The 23,449-nt window shown below is 45.5% G+C and overlaps 2 protein-coding genes and 1 long non-coding RNA gene across 3 annotated transcripts in view; 2 read left to right on the top strand and 1 right to left on the bottom strand.

Annotated features, from left to right (window-relative positions):
* The first annotated feature begins 562 nt into the window (after positions 1-562).
* On the top strand, positions 563-4,908 carry rbm7 (RNA binding motif protein 7). The gene is made up of 5 exons (XM_035623239.2): positions 563-780; positions 1,112-1,274; positions 2,357-2,432; positions 3,722-3,815; positions 3,921-4,908. Exons 1-5 carry the CDS (start codon positions 688-690, stop codon positions 4,263-4,265), a joined length of 771 nt encoding a protein of 256 aa, XP_035479132.2. The 5' UTR covers positions 563-687; the 3' UTR covers positions 4,266-4,908.
* A 1,974-nt stretch (positions 4,909-6,882) lies between these two features.
* On the top strand, positions 6,883-22,765 carry barx2 (BARX homeobox 2). Its single transcript, XM_035623237.2, has 4 exons — positions 6,883-7,940; positions 14,629-14,980; positions 19,577-19,661; positions 20,378-22,765. The coding sequence occupies exons 1-4, from the start codon at positions 7,754-7,756 to the stop codon at positions 20,705-20,707; spliced, it is 954 nt and encodes a 317-aa protein (XP_035479130.1). The 5' UTR covers positions 6,883-7,753; the 3' UTR covers positions 20,708-22,765.
* LOC118299464 overlaps positions 7,955-23,449 on the bottom strand; it is a 68,752-nt gene continuing 53,257 nt past the window's right edge. The window contains exon 3 of the long non-coding RNA XR_004789860.2: positions 7,955-8,816. This is a non-coding gene — a long non-coding RNA (uncharacterized LOC118299464). The remainder of the gene's footprint in view (positions 8,817-23,449) is intronic.

Below are 23,449 nucleotides of genomic sequence, written 5' to 3'. Positions count from 1 at the left end.
TAAGAATGAGAAAGCAGTCATGGAGCCTGTAGGACAGAAGCAACTTCTCAGATGTGAGCAGCTCCTATTTTTTTTCCAACAAAACAAAACAGGCAGTTTGAAAATTTCAAACTGGAAAATTATGTGGGGTATATCTTTTCCACTCTTTCCTGTCTCTTAAAAGTCTTGATTGATTGATAAAAAAATATATAACATTGTTTTCATTGAGGAACAATCACTAAAAATTAAAAAAACATATATATATATATATGTATCCATCAACAATGAAATCGTAGCTGAACAGTTAAAGTTGAGATGTAAAAAGCACAAACATTTTCAAAAACTTCTCCTTTTGTTTGGTCGTGTTTCACTGGTGTTGCGGCTCAGATAGAAATGAAACAAAATATTCTTACTCACCTCATGACAGATGTGCCGTTTATGATTAAAAATCAACTGTTAACACCTGTTTAACAATCACTCTTATCAACCAGACGAGAAAGGTAGAGAAGACCGCCATTTTTTTTTTCTTTCTCAAATGTCGTGAAGTCGCCCAACTCGTCTTTACGGCAGGAGCTCACGTGTGACGGCATTCCGCTTTACGGCAAACTCAGGCCTTCCGTCTATATACGGCCGAGCGGCGCTAATCGTTAGCATTCGTGTATTTACTCACAGTCGGGGGACTCGAGTGCCGCCAACGGCTCACACACGATGGGGATCGAGGAAGAAACGGACCGGACGCTGTTCATAAGAAACTTAGACTCCAGAGTGACGGAGGAGCTGCTGTTCGAACTCTTCCTACAGGTGACGCCGCCGCTAATCGTTAGCAAAACATCCGAGGTCGCGGTTAGCATAGCATGTGTGATGCTAACAAACGCGGAAGCCGTGGTGTTTTTTGGAGTCTGACAAGTGTCAGTTTGTGAAGAGGTCGGCTCTCGCGTGGCTTCTGTGCAGCCCCAGTGTTTGGACGTTGTGGACATTTGTTTTTAATTTTTTTTATGTGGAGTTATTAGTTTAATTCTGGGCAGCTAGCACGTTAGCTAGCTAGCGGTTGTTAGCGTTAGCCGGTTGCTGTGTGGACACGGCGTTAACTGGCTGCTGCTGCTGTTGTTGTTGTTGTTGTTTTCTTCAACAGGCAGGACCGCTCATCAAAACGAAGATCCCGAAAGACCCGGAAGGGAGACAGAAGTCGTTCGGCTTCGCCGTCTACAAACACGAGGTGTCGGTGCCGTACGCCATGGAGCTGCTCAACGGCACGTCGCTGTGCGGGCGAACCATCCACGTGCAGTTCAGATCAGGTGTGTTGGCTTTTTAAAATGTTTAACCGTGTGAACAACGTGCCATGTGCACACACATTTAATGGAGATGCACGTCCCAGGTCCCAGGTACGTAGACGCGTGTTACCGTGAATGGATAAATGATGAATTTAAAATAAAAGCTTCCATTCATCTGCACCCTTCACTATTGATTTTCCATGTTTATGTTTCATTTTGTCATGCCAAAAGACTCTGAAGACATTAAATGTTCACACTTTACGACTTTACGTAAAAAGAGGGGTTCTGTTGTGATGTATTTAATTTCTGTTCAGGTTTGATGAGCTCAGCTTCAGGTTTCTCACATTCCTGGTTCTTGAGATGCATTATAATAATTCTCTTATGAAGTCGGTATATATATATTGCATTTTCATCATCATCATCATCGTCGTTATGTGAATGTGTGCGTTATACACTGCCTGATACATGATTCATTTGTAAATTATATCACGTGGTTCTCTGCTTCTTTTTGGTGTTGTTCATGGTCCAATATGCTCACTGCTCTGTAGGTGGGGCTGCAACTAACGATTATTTTGCTTTTTTAATAGATCTGTCAAATATTTGACAGATTAACTGTTGCAGCTCTAGTTTAAAAAAACCTTTGCAGATGTTATGTTATCGACATTTTGCATTTGTTTCCATTCGTGGGTTTGTATAATATGATGATTTTGCCACTGTAAACATTATTTGATGCTGCTCTAGAATGCTTCAGAATTTTATCTTCTTTAAAAAAAAAAAAATAAATAATAATAATAATAAAGATAATAAAATCCAATTAGGGAAATGAATATAGAAACTGATGAGGTGGACTCTGTTGATAAGATGAATTTAACATTATATGGCTACATTCTGATGAGAGAACCCCCACTACCGTACAACTACAACCTCAACATAAACCCTAAATTCCCACTCTCGACTTGCTAACCTTTGACCCATCAGATTGGAGCCCTGGACGGAAGGGCCCTTAATTTAATAATGTGGCATAATAAACATTCAAGATACTGTTTTTTTGCAGCTACTTTCACGCGTTTTCTTGGTCAGTAAGATTGTGTTTTCTTCCACCCCAGGTAGCAGTCATGGCAGCAGTCCAGGGAACTCGCAGAATTCTATTCCTGCGAATACTCCCAATCCCCACGGCCAGAGGTAAGAAGAATGTCTCGTGAACATTTTTTTATCTTCTGGCAGTGCCAGAAACAAACTGGTTGACATGAGCATGAACATGTCACCGTCGCTAATTTGTGCTGTGTGTTTGGGCGAGCAGCTCGTCGTGTCTTTTCACCCTTGAGCAACACTATGAGGCTCCTTTGTGCATCAGCAGATTCAAACTACCCACCCCCTGAAAGTCACACGTTGTCCAATCACAAACGTCCCACAGATTTTTTTTTTTTTAATTTACGTTTGCAAATCCAGTTCCTTGGAATCTGATCCGTCAGACTTGGCTGCACATCAGTGCTGCTGGACTCGTTCGCCAGATATTCCATCACAGATCTCGACACTTAACACGAGGATGTTACATCTCTTGATGCACTCAGATTTTCTATCAGGGCTTTTTTAATAAAGTCTGTTTGATGTGGCAGGATACATGAATCATGACTTGTTAATCTATGTTGTTGGACACGGTGTCGCTTGAAGTCTGAGTTTGCATTTGGAGGCTTTTTTACAGCATGCTTCTGGGCTGCAACTAATGATTATTGTCATTATTTTTTAATCTGACGATTATTCTCTCAATTAATCGGTTAGTTTGTTTGGTCCAGAAAATGGCAAAAAAGGTTGATCTGTGTTTCCCAAAACCTCCAACGTGATTCGTTTCGTCCACACACCAAAGATATTCAGTTTACTGTCCCAGAGGATCAAAGAAAACTAGAAAATATTCACATTTAAGAAGCTGAAATCAGGAATTATTGTTTTTTTCTCACAAAAATTACTTGAACGGATTAATCGATTATCAAAATAGTTGTTGATTAATTTAGTAGGCGATTACTAATCAATTCATCGATTAACTGTTGCAGCTCTAGTCTTTTTATGATGATTACTAGGGATGGACCAAATGTTCGGCCAACGAAATTGTGTTCTACAAGTGGAAAAAAAACACCAAATTTTTTTTTACCGTACAATGTTTTAATGATGCGTATAATTGTTTTTCAAATTTATTAATTTTAAGTCATATTGTGCTTTGTGGTATAATGTCTGCTGGGATGTAAAAAAATATGTTCAGTGTTATATAAATATTTATAAATAAAGCATTGTGGAAAAATTGGCAATTGTTTCTGTATTCGCCCAAGTGTTTCATAATTTTAATTTAAGTAATCATGATTTAAAACTGAGAGGTCAAACGTGGATATTTGCAGGAGTACGTGGTTGACATTGAGTCGACTTGTTATGTATTTTTATTACAAAAATGTTTGACCGTGGTTCGCTTCGCTCTCTTGCAGGACGCCGGTCCACTTCAGTACTCCTCCGTACACCCCGCCGCCCCAAATGCAAAGGTCTTTTTCCTCTCCCGACAATCTGCAGAAGCAAGTCACGGTAAGGTCCTCTTCTAACAAATAAAAAATGTTTACACAATATGATTTGTCAGAAATAAACTCAGGCTCTCTGGTCTCCTGTCGACCGTCTTCTCTTCACTCGTAGATGAACAACATGATGTGGCAGCTCCACATGCAGCAGCTCGAGCAGCTGAACGGCGGCGTGTCCAAGCCTCTGCAGAGGCAGTCACCCGGCGGCGGCTCCCGGCAACACGACAGCAGCCCCTACCGGTACAACCCCTCCCACACGAACAGCGGCGGCGGCGGCCGAAACAGCCATCGCTACGCCGACGAGTCAGGGTCCGGCCGGCACCAGCAACAACACGGCCGGGACGGCTACCACCACGACAGGAGCGGCAACCGCCACCACGACGGCCGGGGCGGCAACAGACACCACGACGACAAGGGCGTCAACCGCGGCTACCAGGACGGTAGATGGCGACGGTACTGACGATGCACACCGAGGATAAAGACTTTCACAAAAAAAGTGCAGCTTCCCCCGAAGAAGAGCATGAATTACGTCGACAGTCACACTCAGGTTGTTTTTGTACATCCTAACCAGTTTTGACGATTTAATAACTTATGCCTTAGTCGTTTTTGTTTACTTTTTAAGGCGATTTTAAATTTGTAAAGTACTTTTCACGTGAGGTTTGTCCCCTCACACACATGCCTCTTTAAATATTCAGAGGAGATGAAATGTGTTGCCATGAGAGCAAGGGAAGAAAAAATTCACACGTGGACAGGAGACATGTTAAAAAAAGAAGAAAAAAAGATTTGAGATATTGGCCAGTTTTTATGTTATGCAAATAGTCTTTGAATGGTGCTGCCGGAATTTTAAACTCTTCAGGTATTTTTCACAAAAGAAAAAAACATAAAAGATTCCACCAGCATCACTTTTACCGCAGCATCTTTGTTATTGTCGGATCACTTGACCTTTGCTCTTTCTATGAAGAAAAAAAGAGGAAAAAAGAGGCTTTGTTTTATTTTTATTTTTTTAAATTCCTGAGTCTGTATACGACCCAACTGTTTTACAAATGAACATTTTCATTATTATTATTATTATTATTATGATGATAAAAGCTCCTTTTCATTGACTTTGTCGCATTGTCTTTTCATCTGTGGACACGTGTCAAGAATGCTATTTACAGGTGTGTGACTAAGTTAGCTATTGTACGTTGATGGTACATGCTGTAATGCACACACACACACACACACACTCTGCCTTATCTGTGCCTATAAATGGACCGTGTGTGTGTAAACTAATACACTTGTGCAGCGGTTATGAAGTAATCTACAGGTGGCGCCGCACTCGCACATCCTTTTCATTCAATCAATTAAGACGTTAAATATAGCTTTGAGCCACACACACACACACACACACACAGCCACACACACACACACACACACACACACACAGCCACACACACACACACACACTGTGATCTATTTCGGATGCTTTCAAGTCTTTACACGCGGGGTTTGTCACCCACTCTGTTCACTTTACAACCTCCAAGTGCAACAGAAGTTAAATCTCCATACTGTTTTTATTTTTATTTATCAGAATCGAGTCTTCGCACCACTCGATGATTATCGCGATAATTCCAAACACCCTCGATCCTTGGAATCGCCTCTCTCGGTGCCACTGGGATCAAATCCCCATAATGACCCGAGCCCAGGTCATAATCCATCCTTCCGAAAGTGCTTATAGCTCCCGAGCTCCCTCGACCACCCCCTCCTCCTCCTCTTCCTCTCATCCTCTCCTCCTCCTCCTCTTCCTCCTCCCAATTAATGTCCCGCTGTCCGAACGCGGAGGTTTGCATTTGCACCCAGCTTTGTTCTAATCTCGCGTCGTGTCGTGTTGCAAACGGCTCTTAATGGAGAGTCTCTCTCTCTCTCTCTCTCTCTCTGGCATAACTCCTGTAATTGGTTGATCTGCCCTGGCGTCTCCACCCCCCCGGGTGCAGTAGCCGTGGACTTATATAGAAGCGCGTGTGTCTCACGTCCCAAAAAACACCCATGAAGAAGAAGAAGAAGCAGAGGAGGAGGCCCTTCCTCCATCCCTCCATCCCTCCCTCCATCCCTCTCTCCTCCTCCTCCCCCTGCTGCTGCTCCCGGGGTCTTAACGGCTCCACCTCGGGTTACCGGGTTCATCGGTGCCCCCCCCCCCCCCCTGCAGGGAGACAGGCCCGTCGGTTAATGTCTTTAAAAAATATATATATATGACGATAAAAATCAGGCATCGTGAATTTTGGAGTTTTAAAACAATAAGTGGTTGATTTGCGGACATACAAATTAATTTGGATTTCATATAAACCCAAAGTGAACACCCTCCACAGCAGTTGTTCTCATATCCCACCTCCTTTTGATGGAGCCGAGCCGAGGGTTTATATTTAATAATTTCAATATTGTAAAATGTGATTATGATGATGATTATGATGATGATCGGTTTCCTTCTCTGGACACGCGACGTTTCAAAGTTCATAAATTGGATCTCTATAGTTACCAAGCTCTTCATCAGCCTCATCTCCTCTTCTTTCAAACAATCTGCCACAAATTATACTTAAAATGGTACAAATTTACATATAAATGAAAGAAAAGTAAACTCACAATATACTTGGCTTTATGTTTTATACATAATTAGTTGCCCTCCAGCAGTCGATCATCACTGAGCCGGATTGACAGGTGCTCCGCTCATGTCACTGTGTCATACGCGACTGACTCTGTCGTCGTGATGTTCGTTGGCTTCTGATGTGTCGCGCGTGTCCGCGTCCACTTGTTCAATCATAATGCATAATGAATGTTCAGCACTTTGTTTGGCAGGAAACGAAATCACTCGGCATTTAACCACCTCTGGTGTTTTGCTCCTTTAAAAAGTTGTTTTATAATGTTCCTTGCAAAAAAAAAACCACTTTCAGAAATATATAATTTCAACAATAATAATAATAATAATAATAACAGCAATTGGGCCCAATGATAATAATAATAATGTAATAATGATAGTAATTTTTATAGTCATATAAATAAAATAAAAACACATTGATTTAAACATTTCTGCTCTTTTCATATTAAGGGTTTAATAATTTTTTTAAAGTGAAAAATGGAAAGTTAAAAATTGGAAATACATTGAATTATTCCCGGATCAATAAAGGTCATCTATTATGCAATGCCCCAAGCAATTTTTCAGAAGACGATAAATCATAAGTCAACAAGTTATATGCGTGTTTGTCAAGAACTAAATCAGATAAACCCGAACGCGAAGATAAATGGTTCAAATAAAAACTTTGGAAACAAAGAAACAAGGAACAAACAAAAAACCCCACAGTTTAAATAATACCACGACGTTCTCCTTCTTTTTTATTACACCTGACACTTTGACAACCATACGAAGTATCGAATAGATTATTTGTATTGATTCAATTTAGATTCATATCCTGAAAAGTTATCGCGTAATTCTGAGACCCCAATTAACTGGTCGTGAAACGAATATATACAGAAATATATCTTTCTATATGGAGATGTGTGTGTGTGTGTGTGTGTGTGGTGGGGAGGTGGCCATGTGCATGTACAGTACATGAGGGAGAGAGAGAGAGAGAGAGAGAGAGAGAGAGCAGGGGTAAATGAAGCGGCGGAGATGCGTTCAGGGACGGTCTATATAGCAGTGGGTGTGAGCGGCGGACTCAGTTTATTCCCAGTGTGGCCGCTCCGCGCGCGCAGCTCAAGTTCAAGGCGACCGATCCTCCGCGGGACACACAGAGAGAAACTGTGCATTTCCAAATTAAAAAGAAGAAGAAGAAGAAGAAGATTAACCACCATGAGTTCTTCCAACGCGTGAGCAGCAGTGGTCGCGGGGGTCCTCGTCGTGCGCACGCACATCACCGAGCCGAGCAGGCTGCCGCCGCTGCAGGGGAAGACCAGAGAGCCGCCTCCACCGGCGCCACCATGCACTGCCAGGCCGAGCTGAGGCTCTCGTCGCCCGGGCAGCTGAAGGCGGCCAGGCGGCGCTACAAGACGTTCATGATCGACGAGATCCTCTCCAAGGAGACTTGTGATTACTTCGAGAAGCTCTCCCTGTACTCGGTGTGCCCCTCGCTCGTCGTCCGGCCCAAGCCCCTGCACTCGTGCTCGGGTAAGAGCAGCTGCATGTTTTCACTTCTCCTCTTTAAATATCTCATTTGAAATATTAAATTGACAATAAGTTTTTTTGTTTTTTTTTGTATCCTTTTTATTCTATTTCATTCTATTTTGTGCTCTTGTTTTATTACTGATGTTGTTTTTTAAAGTTTTTTTTTATTATTTTGAAATGTAAATCTGCAGTGCAGCAAACAAACAACAACCTTTGCATTACTTATTCCACGCGTGAAGACATGTGCATTGGGATGCTTGCACAAATTTAGTTTGCTGACACAAAGTTCAATTTTTTTTATAATTAATAATTTCATCATACACTCCTCCATGCTGTGCAAAAAAAAAAAGAAAAAAAAGAGAAGGCATTGTTATTTTGCATCCTTTGACATCATTGGGGTTTTTTTCTTCCAAGGAAAAATATTTCAAATTGACTAAATGACGATGATGAATCTATATGCTTTCCCTCCTGTAAAGCCGCTCGCTCTGTACAATAAATCACAGCAGCTCAAGTGTTCGGTGTTGACAATCGCAGTGTCAGTGAGTCAGTGATGCTTCGGGGGCCCAGATGATAAATGCCTGCCACCGATAAGTGGAAGCCAGTGAAGAGTCAGTTGGCAAAATAAAGAATATATATATATATATATATATATATATATATATATGTATATATAAATCAAATCTCTTACTCCCTTTTCGTATCCATCGCTTCGATTCATGCGGTTGTTTTTCGCTGGATCAAAAAGTTCCTTTTGCAAATGAGTTCAGCTGCTGCCGGACGTTTGCAGACGGGGAAGCGTTGAGCATCTTGTTAATCTCCTAATGTGACAGAAAAAGTATGTGACCCCCAGGAGCCGCGAGCCGGAGACCTGGTGCCACCCTGTTAAAAAAAACAAAAAACAAAACACTGAGTAAAAAAAAAGATACATATTCCTGCATAGTAATGCGTCTAATATGGAAGAAAACACAGGAAGAAGAGCGGCTTCAATATGGAAGAAAACACAGGAAGAAGAGCGGCTTCGATCCGAATCGCGCTCAGGTTTTGTTCTTCTGATGATAATGATTTTTGTCTGTGCTTTCTCTCGTTTGCCCCCTTCACCGAGGCGGTTGTAATCATCCACATCCAAAGACAGATTGATAGATGAGAAGTATCTCAGTTGGCACATTGCATACATGCGATCGTGTCCAAACAGAGCCCCCAAAACACCCTCTTCCCGATGGATCCTCAATTGCAATTCCTGAATAAATCCCCCCCCAAGCAGCCCAAAGGGCCGCCCGCTCCCTCCAGTAACCATTAAGGGGGATAATTGCTCCAAAGTCTGAAATAATAGCCACTGCAATTCGACGATGACAGCGATGCGTGGCGGCGGGAGCGGATTAAAAATAGGGGCGCTGGCAGCGCTGCCCTCACCCCTCTGATATGGACTCGGGTGTGTGGCGTGCATGCTGGAGGGCACCGTGGCCCCGGGCCTGGATAGAGTAACCCGCTCTCCGCATATCAGAACACTGTGCCCACCACTTATTTGTGGCTGCGGTGGGGTGTGAGACACCGTATATATATCCCCCTCCACCTCAACATCAATGGCTTTTTAAGCGCTTGATATAGAAGCTTGGCACGGGCTTACGCGTCCGGGGTCCTGGGGCCAAGGGGGACGGGGTGCGTGGTCCCTCAACAGTGACTTCTCCTGCATCCTGCTGCTGCAGCAGGAGGAGGAGGAGGAGGAGGTGATGCTGTGACCTCCCGCAGCCAGTGGAGGCCGCTGAAAGACAGCGGTGGTGCACGATGATGTTCCTCTGAAGGAGTTGATTACCTTTCACCTTTTTCTGGATCTGTGCATTTTTCTCTGTCAGGTTCGTTTGCTCCTTCCTCCGTCCTTCCCACGGGCCTCTCCCCCGTCTATTTTTATTCAACGTGCTGTGTCAAAACACAGATCCTTAATTTAGTAGGGGCCAAAGTGGCCAATTTGCGGTGTGTGTGTGTGTGTGTGTTTGTGTGTGTGTTGGGGGGGGGGGGGGGGTTAATTCCCTGTCAGTTAGGATCCCTGAACTGGTTTGCTGAACTGGCGAACGGTGACGCAATGACAGGTTTTAATATTTCGTTTTTGGAAGTCCCACGTCTCTCAGCGGGACCCAGGGCAGGGCTCTCAGTGGTGTGTTCTGGAGGGAGGCGGAGAGATTAGCATCAACCCAGGTGTAATCTCACCTGACAGCATGATGAAAAATAAAAACAAAGCACAAAAAAAACCCCAGTGTGTGTGTGTGTGTGTGTGTGTGTGTGTGTGTGTGTGTGTGTGTGTGTGTGAGTGTGTGTGTGTGTGTGTGTGCAGCCTGAGGGCCACATGCTTAGTGGTTTGGTTACAGGCACTGAGGGGCTTAGACAAATCTTAGTGAGCAAAAAAAAGTTTTCATCGCATCTTAAACTCTTAATCTGCTGCGTACAATAACGTGTCCCATTAGGCATAAAGCCGTCTTGAAAAGGTTGATTACACCCATGTCAACACACACACACACACACACACACACACGGGCGAGTTCACACACACACACACACACACACACACACGGGCGAGTTCACACACACACACACACACACACACACACACACACACACGGGCGAGTTCACACACACACACACACACACACACACACACACACACACACACACACACGGGGGCGAGTTCACACACACACACACACACACACACGGGCGAGTTCACACACACACACACACACACACACACACACACACACACACACACACACGCACACACGGGCGAGTTCACACACACACACACACTACGACTAAATCTGTGCACATCTTCCACCCACGGTTAAAAGCTACAACGCTTGACAGCCTCTCATCCGCCCGTCACTTCTGATTCTTTTTCCTTTTTTCGCTATGAAAAATTACAAATCAGCTCTTCAAAAGCAACAGTTGGTGCTCTGCACAGGCCGATGGCAGTTTCGGTGCCACGGGAAGATCGCGGATCAGGTATCAGATAAAATAGTTACGGCTTGTGTTTGACATGATTCCTCTTTTGGAGGAGCCGACTGACAACTCCAGTCATCGAGAGGCTCCCTGGGTTGTTGGCGAATCGGGATCAAATTGCTCTTTTCATCTGTCATGTCCTGGAGGTGAATGATTCTATAATTAAAGCAATCAGGCGGGACAGATATAGAAACGTTTCTCATTGCGTGGCCCGTTGTTGCCCTTCCCACTCTCTCAACAGTTTTTTAAATTATATATATATATATATATATATAATTTGCCCTCGAAGGGCAAGGCCCCAACAAAAAACTTTGAGAAGCTCTCCCGAGCTGTCAGCGCCAGTTTATAACCAAAACATGGCAGACGTTCACGTGCACTGGTAGGAGCTGAATAAACCATGAGTCATCCGTTTCAGCTTCCCATCGCAGAAGAGCAAAGCGTCTTAAAAGTCGTGCAGGTGTAAAAAAAATAAATATATATATATATATATATATATTGTAGAATGCCAATAGCTTCAAATTTGTCGGTGTTATAAAAAAAATGGAAGGCCTGTAACAAAAGGTTCTCTTGTTGTGGTGCGTTCGCAGCGGAACGTGACGCCAATTCTCACGTGGCTTTGCTCGCGCGAGTTTGGTCCCGAGCAAACATTTGTGCTTATTTGCGACGCCATTCGCGCGAATGTCGGCCCGTTCAATTCCACACACCGCCAGACAGACAGACAGACAGACAGACAGACAGACAGACAGACAGACAGACACACACACACACACTCACACACAAAAACACACAGGTAAACATGAACTGTTGAACAAGGTAGACAGGAATGAATGGGAAAGCCACACAAAGCGGTTGTGCTAACTGGGGCTAACTAACTAGCTAGCTAGCTAGCTAGCGTCCATCTTCCTCGTTCCCTATCTGCCGAGCCCTCGCCTTCTTCACCCGATCACGATACAAATAGCGACCCGGTCGGGCTGCACACACACACACACACACACACACAGACGCAGCAACAGCAGTGATCCTCCGTTCCTGAGTGACGGAGGGAGGATCTCAACGCAAGTGGTGCGAGTGGTGGATCAGGTCGCTCTTTGTATCATGTATCACAACCCGCTTAGGGCGGTTTTGCCGTCGGCATTCCTTTTTTGTTTTGTTTTCCTTCAACGGTTCATGTTTACGTGTGTCCAGGGGTGTAGCACTAAATTCTGGGCCTTATACATAAGCAGTCTCAGTGACACCCCCCCCCCCCCCCCCCCCACAGCTATGATTCATTCATTTATGATACTGTGTGTGTTCTAATAGTAACTAGCTAACTGACTGTATTCAGGTATAAAAGTTACAGTGAGCTAGCTAGCAATAGCACCTGTGTCGATCTCAGCTAGGTGGCTGCTAGCTAGCAGCTCCAGGCCCGTGCCAGTGTCTGTCTGTCTTTAATAATAATAATAATAATAATTTGATTCATATAGCACCTTTCAGAGGTAGCTTCACAAAGTGCTTTCACAAAAACATACAAATCACAGACAATTGAAATCAGCATATAGAAAAATATCTAAAAAGAGGATATAAAAAGATTTTAACCTTTTGTTACGAGCCTTCCTTTTTTTTCCACACCGACAAATTTGAAGCTATCGGCATTCTATATAATATTTGTAATAACTGTCATTTGTTCACATGAGGTTTGTCGGAGACAGCGGACGGAGTTGAACGGGCCCAACATTCGCGCAAACGACGCAAAGACGCGCAAATGTTCGCTTGATGCGACAAAACTCAAAGCAACGTCCGGTGTGAACGCAGCGTTAGATCTATTGTCAGCAGGCGTTTGTCTTTCTGTAAGGGTTTCCCCAAGAAGCACATTCTCACCGTGTTTGTCAAGAGTATCAGTGTGCAAAGTTGTGCACGCCCCCCCCCCCCCCCCCCCCCCGGGTCGCATGCAGCCAACACTCGAAAAGTTTTATTTGTAGATTATTGACAGAAGGACTCTGGCACTTGTCAACAGCGTGTCAGAGAGAGAGAGAGAGAGAGAGAGAGAGAGAGAGAGAGACAACGACAGGGCTGACAGATCTCTCTCCGTCTGTCCGGAGACAACTTCAAGCCGACTGTTGACAAGAGACTTCCTGACACAAAACGGAGAGACGTTGTGACACTTTCATCATAACTCCAACAGTGTTCATGAGAAACGACTCCTGTACGTAGAGTACATACAGTGATGATGACTCATCGATAACATTATTGCAGAGAGAGGGGGGGGGGGGGCTGAAAACGCAAATATATAAAAACGGGGAAGCGAGAGAGAGAAGAAGGTGTTCTTGTCCCGACCTGTTGCAACCGCAGCATTCTAACGCCGGAGGGCTGCTGATGACCTCAGCGCCTCATGATGTCATGATGAGCCCTGGGCAGTGTCTGGCATGTGTGTGTGTGTGTGTGTGTGTGTGTGTGTGTGTAGAGCAACGTCTCACACTCTCCTCATGCTCGACTTGCGTCTTACAGTGGAGTTCATTCGTGCACAAGTTTGTATCGTACGTGTCGGGTTGGAAATGTGGACATGCTCCACCTTGACTTTTATTTATTTTATTTTTTCTATTTCTTTCATTGGAATTATGCCAAAATCCATATTTTCTCTCTGACCTTTAGGGGGAAAATGGCAGAAATCAAAAATGAGAGTGGGGCTCTGACTTTATGCCTCCCGTGGGGATCAGTCGGTGCACGTGTGTGTGTGTGTGTGTGTGTGTGTGTGTGTGTGTGTGTCCGAGTGTTTATGTTGTCTGTTGCGTCGATGAGGAGATCGACCGGACAGGAACACACAAACACACACACACACACACACACACACACACAGCTTGACAACCTCCTTTTTTCTCTACTCCCATAATCCCCCCCTCGTGTCCCCCTTGCTGCTCCTTATCGCACCGCAGTCAGTTTTGCTTGTAAATTTTGGGGGTTTACACACATTTGAAGCTGTGACGATTTGCTTTTCCTCTGGCAGAATATTATGTTCACTTCGCTTGACCCACAGCCACATCCCTCCCTCCCTCCCTCCCTCCCTCCCGCACTCGGCTCCAGACAAGTGTTACTTTTTTATTGATTCTGGCGTCTCGCTGCTTCTGTCTGCACTGATAAAAAGCAAATAATGTGTGTGTGAGCGTGTGTGTGTATTTGTATATGACTGTGCACATGCACAAGAGCGAGAGAGATTGTTAAAAGAGACGGGGGGGGGGGGGGGTTATTAGTTCACTATAGCTTTTGATTTAGTTTTTTGGTAGATTTTATTACAGCTCAGTCTGTGTCTGTGTTATCTGTGAGTGTGTGTGTGTGTGTGTGTGTGTGTGTGTCTGTGTGTGTGTGCTTGCGGTTTCGTGTTGGGTTAAGCCAGTTAGTATTTAACAACCCTCTGAAAAAAATAATCATTCATCGGAGGAGTTCAGGGGGGCGCTGTAAAACACGGCCTGCGTCATCGGGGTGGCGACCCTCTTACACGCTGGAGGTCGAGAGCATATAACGCTTTTCATTCGGTGATTTAAAAAATGAACCTGTCTCGGCGATTACAGGGCCGGTCGATGACGGTACAACCAGGGGTGACCGAGGAGCTCACTAAAAAAGCCTCCCGATGATTCAGAAGGAGCCCTAATCTTTCTTCGCACTGTACACCTTAATTGCATTTCTTCCTGTCGCCTGACGCACCGTCTCTCTCCCTCTCTGCTCCCTCCAGGCTCCTCGTCGCTACGCGCCTACCCGCTCCTGTCGGTGATCACGCGGCAGCCGCCCAACCTGGCGCCCCACCTCGCTCCGCCGCGGTCGCCGGGCGGGGTCCCCTCGCACCTGTCGCTGCTCTCGCCGCCGCAGCAGCAGCATCATCAGCAGCGTCCGCGCGGCGGCGGCGGCGGCTGCTCCGAGCCGTCGCCCAGCCAGACGCCGCTCAGCATCAGCAGCGAGTCGGAGGCGGAGCGCGGCACGCCCCGCCTGAAGAAGCCGCGGCGCAGCCGCACCATCTTCACCGAGCTGCAGCTGATGGGCCTGGAGAAGAAGTTCCAGAAGCAGAAGTACCTGTCCACGCCCGACAGGTCAGTGTAGTCCAAAGAGAAAAGGCATCATTTGAGTTTCATACAACACACACACACACACACACACACACACACACACACACGCACACAGTGCGTTTACATGCACAGCAACAACCTGGGTATGGTCTCACCACGGTTAAGTTAATAACTGGGTTATACCAGAAAGAATGACAGTAGTAACTCTGCCTCCGGTGCAGTAGGTGGCGCTCTGCCAACGTACAACTCTTCGGAATAAGGTTTCTTTCCCCCCTGGTTGACTTTTGTCAAAATCACAACAACTTTGGACAGCGGGAGGAGAACGTGAAGGACTTTTCAGTGCTGTACATTTCGTAACATTCTCTACTACGCCTCAGTAACGTCACCTGCAGTGGCGGACTCAGGCTGTATGAGGGGCAGGGGCGAACCCCCCTGTAGGAGTATTGTATACAGCACCGCATCCCATTTTCTCTACTGGGAAGGGCACCCTTTGGGGCACTGTCATGTAGGGGCAGCATAATGGCACCCTTTTCCATTGGAAGGGCACCCTTTGGGGCACTGTCATGTAGGGGCAGCATTACGGCACCCTTTTCCATTGGAAGGGCACCCATATAGGGAACAACAACTTTAGACCATTGTAAGGGCACCTTACAGGGCACTGCATCGCGTTTTCTCCACTAGAAGGGCACTAATTTAGACACAATATCAAATTTGCTTGCTCTCAAGGGCACATCGTCATAGTTTATTGCATGAAAGGGCCCCCTAGAGGGCACTCCCCCATGTGAAGAGCAGCTAATAGGGGACTTCCCCTCGTTTTCGGACGGTCCGCCGGTGGTTACCTGCCATGGCGAAGTCCTCGGGTTTAAAGGTCAACCTCGTGTCGTTGCTGTTGTTTTTTGGCGCCATTGCTTCCTGCGAGTGGGGAGGGGCAGTTATAACCTACGGAGCATGCGCGGATGCGTAACCCGAGCTTTACCCCGGTTAAGGTGTACACATGCACGAATTCCCCTGGTTACTAAAGGAGTTATCTAGGTCTGTTAACCGGGATAAGGTGTTTACATGGCGTTTGAGAAACCGGGGTTTTTGCCTTAACCCGGATAACATCGGGTTTTTAAAACCGCATTTCAACGCGTTGACACGCACTGACCTCATCGCTACCGCAAATGATTTTGTTACTAAGTTACGGCGAGAGAAAACAAAACAACAGATATGTTCAAGGTCATAACCAACGTCCCAGTTATTAAAATTTCAACATGAAAGCTATACCCGAGTCATATAAGTGTCACTCAACTGTGACAATTTGATAACCTGCATGCATACCTGGCATATATGGAGTTCTTCAATTTGAAAGTGCAGCGCAATCATGCGCGCACACACACACACACACACACACACACACACACACACACACACACACACACACACACACACACACACACACCGCAAAAGTGCAATCACACTGAGCTAGCGGTTGAGGCTACATCATATATTTTTTGATTTATCCCGTCGGGGAGCGTCTCGTTGTAATGTGAATTTGTCGACGCCAGAGCATTACCTCAGCATTCCAGTTGAGACAAGAGTTAACGTTTTAACCCTGCAGAGCTCTCGAACAGCAGAAAGAAAGAAAGAAAGAAAAAAAAGCCCCAACAAAGAAACACACTGCTTCATTCAAGAGAACGTGGACCGTGGCCAACGCAAGCAGACAGAAATGTATTACACTGATTTACTGCCAATCACTTTCTCACATGCAGGTGCATACGAAGCGCGTTTGAGCTGTTCGACGATAAGATGAAGTCATCTGCGTGCTAATATCTGCGTCCCATTTTGTTTCTGGGTCATTTTTTGGGACCTGACATGAGGTTGGACCCATATGTTCCAGTTTTATTGAAGGTTACGTCTCATTTTGGGGTTTTTGGCCTGCAGGCGACTTTTCCATCTTTATCCCAGAATAGCGTTGAAGCATAAATGTAAAAAAAAAAAAATCTCTCCTTCACATGTGCAGTGAGAAGTGGGAACTGCTGGTGAACTCCACCCACGTCACTCAAATGTGTTACTTCATACAGAGGGGGAAAAGTATGCGAACCCTTTTATTTGTTGTAATAGGTGAAACAGAATGTGCTTCAGTTAATAACGCGCAAGCATTTATTATCTTTTGTGTCGTTATTATTATTATTAATGGACACACCCAGCGCTCCTGCTGCTGCTGCTGGTGGTGGTGGTGATGCAGTAACTGTTCAAACCTCTTATAGAAGCAGTTTACAATGTGCAGGAAGAATATTTTGGACTTTTCTTCCTGCTTCAGCTCAAACCTTTAGAGGAGCGTTCGCGCCGGACGCGAATTCCCACGTCGCGAGTAGCACACAAACCGGTTGTGCCAACTGGGGCTAAAGCTAGCGTCCAACTTCCTTGATCACGTGCCCTCTCCATCTTCGCCCCGGGCAAGATAAAAATAGTAACTTGTGTCGGGCTGCACACACACACACAGCGACAGTAGTGTATCCTCCATTTCCGGTACAACGACAGGGCGTCTGACGACAGAGACGGAGGTAGGATCTTAGCGCTAATTGGCCAACGCGTCACACGAATATTTCAGCTCGAGTTGAAAATATTTCAACTCGAGCTACTGACACGAAATTTGCATCTTTGCATTGACTTTGCATGTATTCTACTTGTGCGAATAGTTTGCGTCGCGTTATTTAGTTCAACAACCTTATTCCACACGATGTAGCAAACATGGAGACTCACGCGGAGGTCGGGTCCACCTCATGTTACTATATTTAACTCATTCAGAGTGGACGAAAAAACATATATATACATATATGAACACATAGTTATGGACAATATATTCAATATCTGTGAATAAGTTCTTCTAAATATTACACACTGCAGCTTTAATGACAAATTAATACATTAACGCATAAGTCGGCATGGAGAATGAACGGCTTCACTTCCCATCAAGACGTATCCTCTTCGCAACACATCTGCTAAACCACATCCAACCCGATTAAAGACATATGCATATTTTTGGGGAAATAAATCAAACATTATTTGTCATTTCCATATTTACTCCCCCCCATTCCGGTGGGGAAAACTCCCACGATGCATTATTAATTATATCACATCTTGGCATCGCTCCTGTAACCGTTGGAGAGGCGCCATCGCCTCGTTTTATCAGCGAGAAGACCCCGGAGGCAGAGCACAACTCGGGGATCAAAACCCAACCACCGTGCGGACGGCTGAGCCAGGAATACTGTGTCCTGTCAAAATATCTGATTCTGACACTTGTGTTGAAAATTAATTAAATATACCAGCGCAGAAATTCCCTCCTTTTTAAAGGACCCACATCAAAGGTGGGGCTCCACTTTGGTTTGTTGTGATCCAAAGATAACTTCACTTTACCTCCTCCTTTTCCTTGGCTGGGAAACTCTGCGCTCTTGATTTAAGACTCTGTGTGTGTGTGTGTGTGTGTGTGTGTGTGCGGTGTGTGCGTGTGTGTGTGTGTGTGGAGGGTGGAAGGTGGGGGGGCGGGGGAAGCCAAAAACCAAAATTGCCCCTGAAAAAGATTCTTAATTATTTATCCCAAAGGGCAATAATGAGTTTACGCAGCTTCCAATTATAATAATTAGTGCCTGCATGAATCATCATCATCATCATCATCATTAAGGGTTATTCACATACGGCCAAGATTCCCTTATTTACAGGTGCGAGAATGGAACAAAATGGCGGCCGTGCCAAGAGGGAGTGACTACAAGATCCTCCATTGAGAACTAATGAGCGTAAATAAGTGGGAATTTCTTCTTCTTCTTTTTTTCTTCTCCTGCAATTACTTTTCCTCACCTCCAGACGGGGGCACGTATAGACAGCTCGTCTGATGACAGACACACACACACACACACACACGCACAGCTCTTATTGCAAGGTATAAAGGTTTGTGTGGATGATCCCAAGAATCCCGGGGATTTGTCGTTCCACTTCCACTTTCACCATCAAATGAAACTCGGCTCCGCTCGCCGGGCCCCAGGGGGCCGGGGGCCGGGGGCCGGGGGCCGGGGGCCGGTGGTGGTGGTGGGGAAGAGAATCCCTTCATCCGACTCTTAAAAGACTTTGAGAAGAGCAGGGACGAGGAAACCCCTCGGTAGCTCCGTTCCATTACAGACGGATGCCGTTCTCACTTTCGTCCGTCCATTTCCTGACCTATCACATTTCGCAAGCAGCGACCAGTGCGCCCCGTTTGGTCATGGATCAACACATGTGGTGGACGCGTTTCTGGGTCTTTCTCCGAGACCAAGTGCCGCGATTGGGTTACCGGCCGACCTCGGCGTTGGAAACATCTGCGCCGAGGTCGCAGGTGCACCAGCGTCAAACCGGAGGCTGTTAGCGAATCAGCTTTGATGTGAGATTCAAAGACTCAAAGAGTTCAGGCGATATGAAAAGTCTTTTAATGTCTAAGATTAACACAGTCTGGCTCTGTGCCTCAGACTGCGTTAAGTATATAATGAGCTCAACCGCGTGGAAGGTTCTTATCGTCTCTACATCTCCTGTTATGGGAGAAAATTTCTACCAACTTTTTAAAAGTGTCTGAATCTAATGTGGCCTTCTCTTTTGTCTGCGACTCTGCAGGTTGGACCTGGCCCAGTCCCTCGGCCTCACACAGCTGCAGGTGAAGACCTGGTACCAAAACAGACGGATGAAGTGGAAGAAGATGGTGAGCGACGGTGTCTTTGGGAACAATGTGCTTTTTCCGATTGTTATTTCAGAGAACCTGTTGTAAATCGCTCCGGTTGAGTTTATCACGAGCAGGTGCACGTTTAATCTGCACCCACGAAACTTCCATACGACCTCTTCTGTTCTGTGATTTCATTCAAAGCCCACATTTCTCCAAGTTCCACTGTCAGAGATCGGCAGATGAAGATAAAACACGTGTGTCAGTACAAAGTGTTAGAGGACCTGAAATAAATGGAAAATATTGATATTACATCTGTCAATGACCTGTTATAAATATTTATTCATGACATAAATATAGTTCATACATAAGTCAGATGCTAAACCAAACCAAAGCGGCCCATGACTGCCACTGGGAGAAAGGGTAAAGAATCATTTAGTAAAAATTATATCCATAGAGAAAAATTCTGAGGAAAAGAAAATTGGTTAATGCAGCTTTTTAAAATCACGCAGAGAGGGTGCGGAAAGACGGAGGAGGGTATAGTGTGTGGCGCGACCTATGAGCAAACTCTTCTGTGGATCGGGGTCAAGAGAAAAAAAAGACCTGAAATCGTTAAAGATGAATGAGCACACTGTGGGGGGGGGGCAGCAGCAATACGTCTTCTCTTAATTGCTATAATAGCAGGCGTTGCCTTTGACTGCTGCTGCCATTTATTACCAGAGGAGTCCGCTCAGATCTGTCTGCGTGTGTTATCCTAGGTGCTGAAGGGAGGTCACGAGGCCCCGACGAAGCCCAAGGGACGACCCAAGAAGAACTCCATCCCCACCACGGAGGAAATCGAGGCCGAGGAGCGGAGGATGAAGATGGCGGAGGAGGAGGAGAGGAAGAGGAGGCGGGCGGCGGCGGCGGAGGAGGAGGAGGAGGAGGAGGATGAGGAGGACGAAGAGGGGGCGGGGGAGGCGTTTCAGCTGGAGCCTCAGGATCTCAGCGCGGAGACTCGCAGTCCGGCCGGAGGGATGGAGGAGGCCGAGCGAGAGCCGCCGCCGCCGCCGCCGATGCAACCAGTGACTCGCGCGTCCAGCAGCTAGGCGAGGACCGAAGGAAGCAACCAAAGACTAAATGACAACCCTGACAACAAATAGTGCCTCAGGATCACCGTAAAGAAAAAAAAAAAAAAAGCCACGTGTGGTTGTTTTTAGAGCCATTTGCTTGATAGGGACTTTGACTGGAAAACATGTCGGCGGTGTCCGATCGTTGCCTGACGTAGCCTTATTGTTTGTGTCCGTGTACTGGAACGGAGAGCCGACGTGCGAACAGGCGCCGGCCGACACTCGCGGCGTCCGGAGTGTAAATCTGTCAAATCCAAACGGGTCGGTCGAAGCCTTAACACACAGCGACGACGCGTATCGCGCCGCATCAAAGATCCTACACACACACACACACACACGCGCGCGCGTGCGATCGCTGATCCTCAGAAGCTGCCTCACGAATCGTGCCAAAATATCAAACTCTTGACTTGTGCCTCTTGTATGTATTTATGTATCATAACTCTCTCTCTCTCTCTCTCTCTCTCTCTCTCTCTCTCTACACTGCCAAAAAACCAAACTATAGAATATTCAAAAAAAGAAAAACGGCCCCAGTGCCTTTTGTCGGTCTCAGAGGAAAGCTTTTTAAAATAATAACAAGTATATATTTTTTAGAGTGATTTTTTTTAAATTACACGTGCTGGTTGTTTTTGTTCTTTTTGGTTTGTTCTTTTTTTTTTTTTGGTGTTGTAAAGTTTAGAAAAACTTTTTGTTCCAAATCTGAAAAAAGAGGAAAAAAATATTTCTGCCAAGCCATGCACTGTATCATACTGTAGAAATATGTACAAAGTATAAAAATATATGATCCTTCAGATATATATAAATATATATATATATATATATATATGTGTGTAAAAACAGTATTTTTAACTGCTGTTTTTCAAATTAGGATTCAACATAGTTTGTATGTCTCACGTCACCGACTCTTATCTTTAACGTTTTTCTTCTTCTTCTTTCTTCACATGGGAGATGACTCTGCTTTTTTCCCCCCGCGAGGCCACAAGGTCTCTTAAGCTGTCACAGAACCTCAGAGGAGAATAAATCACAGCCCGTGCCAGAGCAAGAAAGAAAGAAAAAAGTCTCACAGACAGTTTCCAGCTCGCGGGCTTTTTAATTTTTTTTTGCGTGAGTAACGAAATCCAAATTGTTGTAGACCGGCATTAGCATAAGGCTGTCCTCAGCTGCGGGTCGCCGGGCCTCGACCTCCCCTGCCTTCTCTTGGAATTAAAACAAAAAAAGAGTTTTACTTTTTATTTTGGGATTCATACAGATTTTATTTTCATTCGTTTTTATGGTTCCGTTTGAAAAAGTCCAGTATTTTTCTGATGTACATAATTGCTTGTTTGCCGTGTGTTTTGTCGCTGTTGTTGTTGTTGTTGTTTTTTTTTACCATATACCATATAAAAGTGTGTGTTTATGTATTTAAATACACGTAATAAAATAGCCTTCATTTAACTTGTGCTTGTTTTTTTAAATTTTTTTAATTAGAATCCTGTTTTCACGACCTGATTGAATTTAAACCTCAAACATTTGCATATTCAACAAGAACACCCTGCTCCTATATATATGTCGTCAAATTAGTGGCCCCTACAGAATACCATGCCGTGAAATAATGTTCAGCTGCACTGTCACGTCAGGTGTGTGTGTGTGTGTGTGTGTGTGTGTGTGCGTGCGTGCGTGCGTGCGTGTGCGTGTGTGTGTGTGTGTGCATAAATCAAACAGTTACAGTAGCTGTGGCAGGTCGAAGTTTCAGTCAGATCCATTACTGAGGGGAAGCTCTCCGAAGGCGCATTAGTCGCAGTCACAGTTTGGCAATGAATCACGTTTCGAGGACAACAAAAGCGCTCAAAGCATTCCATGTTGTGACATTCATCATATTTATCTGTGCGGCAGCAACACACGATGGCTTCTTCTCCTTCTACGTCTCCTTCTTCCACTTCTACGTCTTCTTCCGCGGCCACGACCGAGCGAGGCCGCGGTCTTTAAGTGTATTTTTAGTGCCTGATACTGGACATGGATGATTTGCAAAGCAAACAGCGCGAGGTTAGCATTGACGGGCGTGCACCGTGCTCCCGACGCCTTGTGTAAACACTCTCACAGATATGCCACATATGTGTGTGTGTGTGTGTGTGTGTGTGTGTGTGTGTGTGTGTGTGTGTGTGTGTGTGTGTGTGCGTTCCACAGCAGAAGCCTCGACATCTTTAGGAAGTGTGGTTAAACCTTTGACTCTTTCCCCTCCACAATTCACAAAACAGAACGAGTCACTTGTCTTTGGTTTGACGCATGTCAAAAAAGTATTTACTTTTTAATTCTTCAACTCCCAGCTGCACAAGGAACCCAACATCCTTCAGTCAGAACTGTATTAAACCTTGGATGACTGTGCGAGTGTCTTCAGGCGTGACCGGGCCGCCTCACCTCGGCCTCGCCGCCTGTTTAAATTAGGACGAGGATAAAAAAAAAGGAGCTTTTTTGGAGCAGGCACGGTGTGCACCGTGAGCATTAATTGCCGGGGATCGAGTGCCAACGTTTTCCCATTACGCATCCTTGTGAAAAACAAAGAGTTCCCTGGCAGGCAGGCGGAGAGGAGGCAGGTCTCCACAGGCTGGTGAGCTCCTCCGGGCTAATTGTTGTGTGGCGAGGTAAGGCCCACTTCCAGAAACAGCCCCGCGGTGAGACACTGGCGGCCTAATTGGACAACCTGTTATTTTCTCACAGGTCCAAGTTCAGCGGCGGGTCACAGGAGTG

The sequence above is a fragment of the Scophthalmus maximus genome, chromosome 11 (genome assembly GCF_022379125.1).
Source record: "Scophthalmus maximus strain ysfricsl-2021 chromosome 11, ASM2237912v1, whole genome shotgun sequence".
NCBI lineage: Eukaryota > Metazoa > Chordata > Actinopteri > Pleuronectiformes > Scophthalmidae > Scophthalmus > Scophthalmus maximus.
The sequence above is the reverse complement of the archived record's forward strand: the minus strand, read 5'-3'. Positions and strand labels throughout refer to the sequence as shown.

Excerpts from the sequence above, each read along its gene's own strand:
- rbm7 (XM_035623239.2), top strand. The coding sequence starts at position 688 with ATGGGGATCGAGGAAGAAACGGACCGGACGCTGTTCATAAGAAACTTA. Across the intron at positions 781-1,111 it reads TGTTCGAACTCTTCCTACAG|GCAGGACCGCTCATCAAAAC; the intron begins GTGACGCCGCCG and ends TTTCTTCAACAG. Across the intron at positions 3,816-3,920 it reads ATCTGCAGAAGCAAGTCACG|ATGAACAACATGATGTGGCA; the intron begins GTAAGGTCCTCT and ends CTTCACTCGTAG.
- barx2 (XM_035623237.2), top strand. The coding sequence starts at position 7,754 with ATGCACTGCCAGGCCGAGCTGAGGCTCTCGTCGCCCGGGCAGCTGAAG. Across the intron at positions 7,941-14,628 it reads GCCCCTGCACTCGTGCTCGG|GCTCCTCGTCGCTACGCGCC; the intron begins GTAAGAGCAGCT and ends TGCTCCCTCCAG. Across the intron at positions 19,662-20,377 it reads GGATGAAGTGGAAGAAGATG|GTGCTGAAGGGAGGTCACGA; the intron begins GTGAGCGACGGT and ends GTGTTATCCTAG.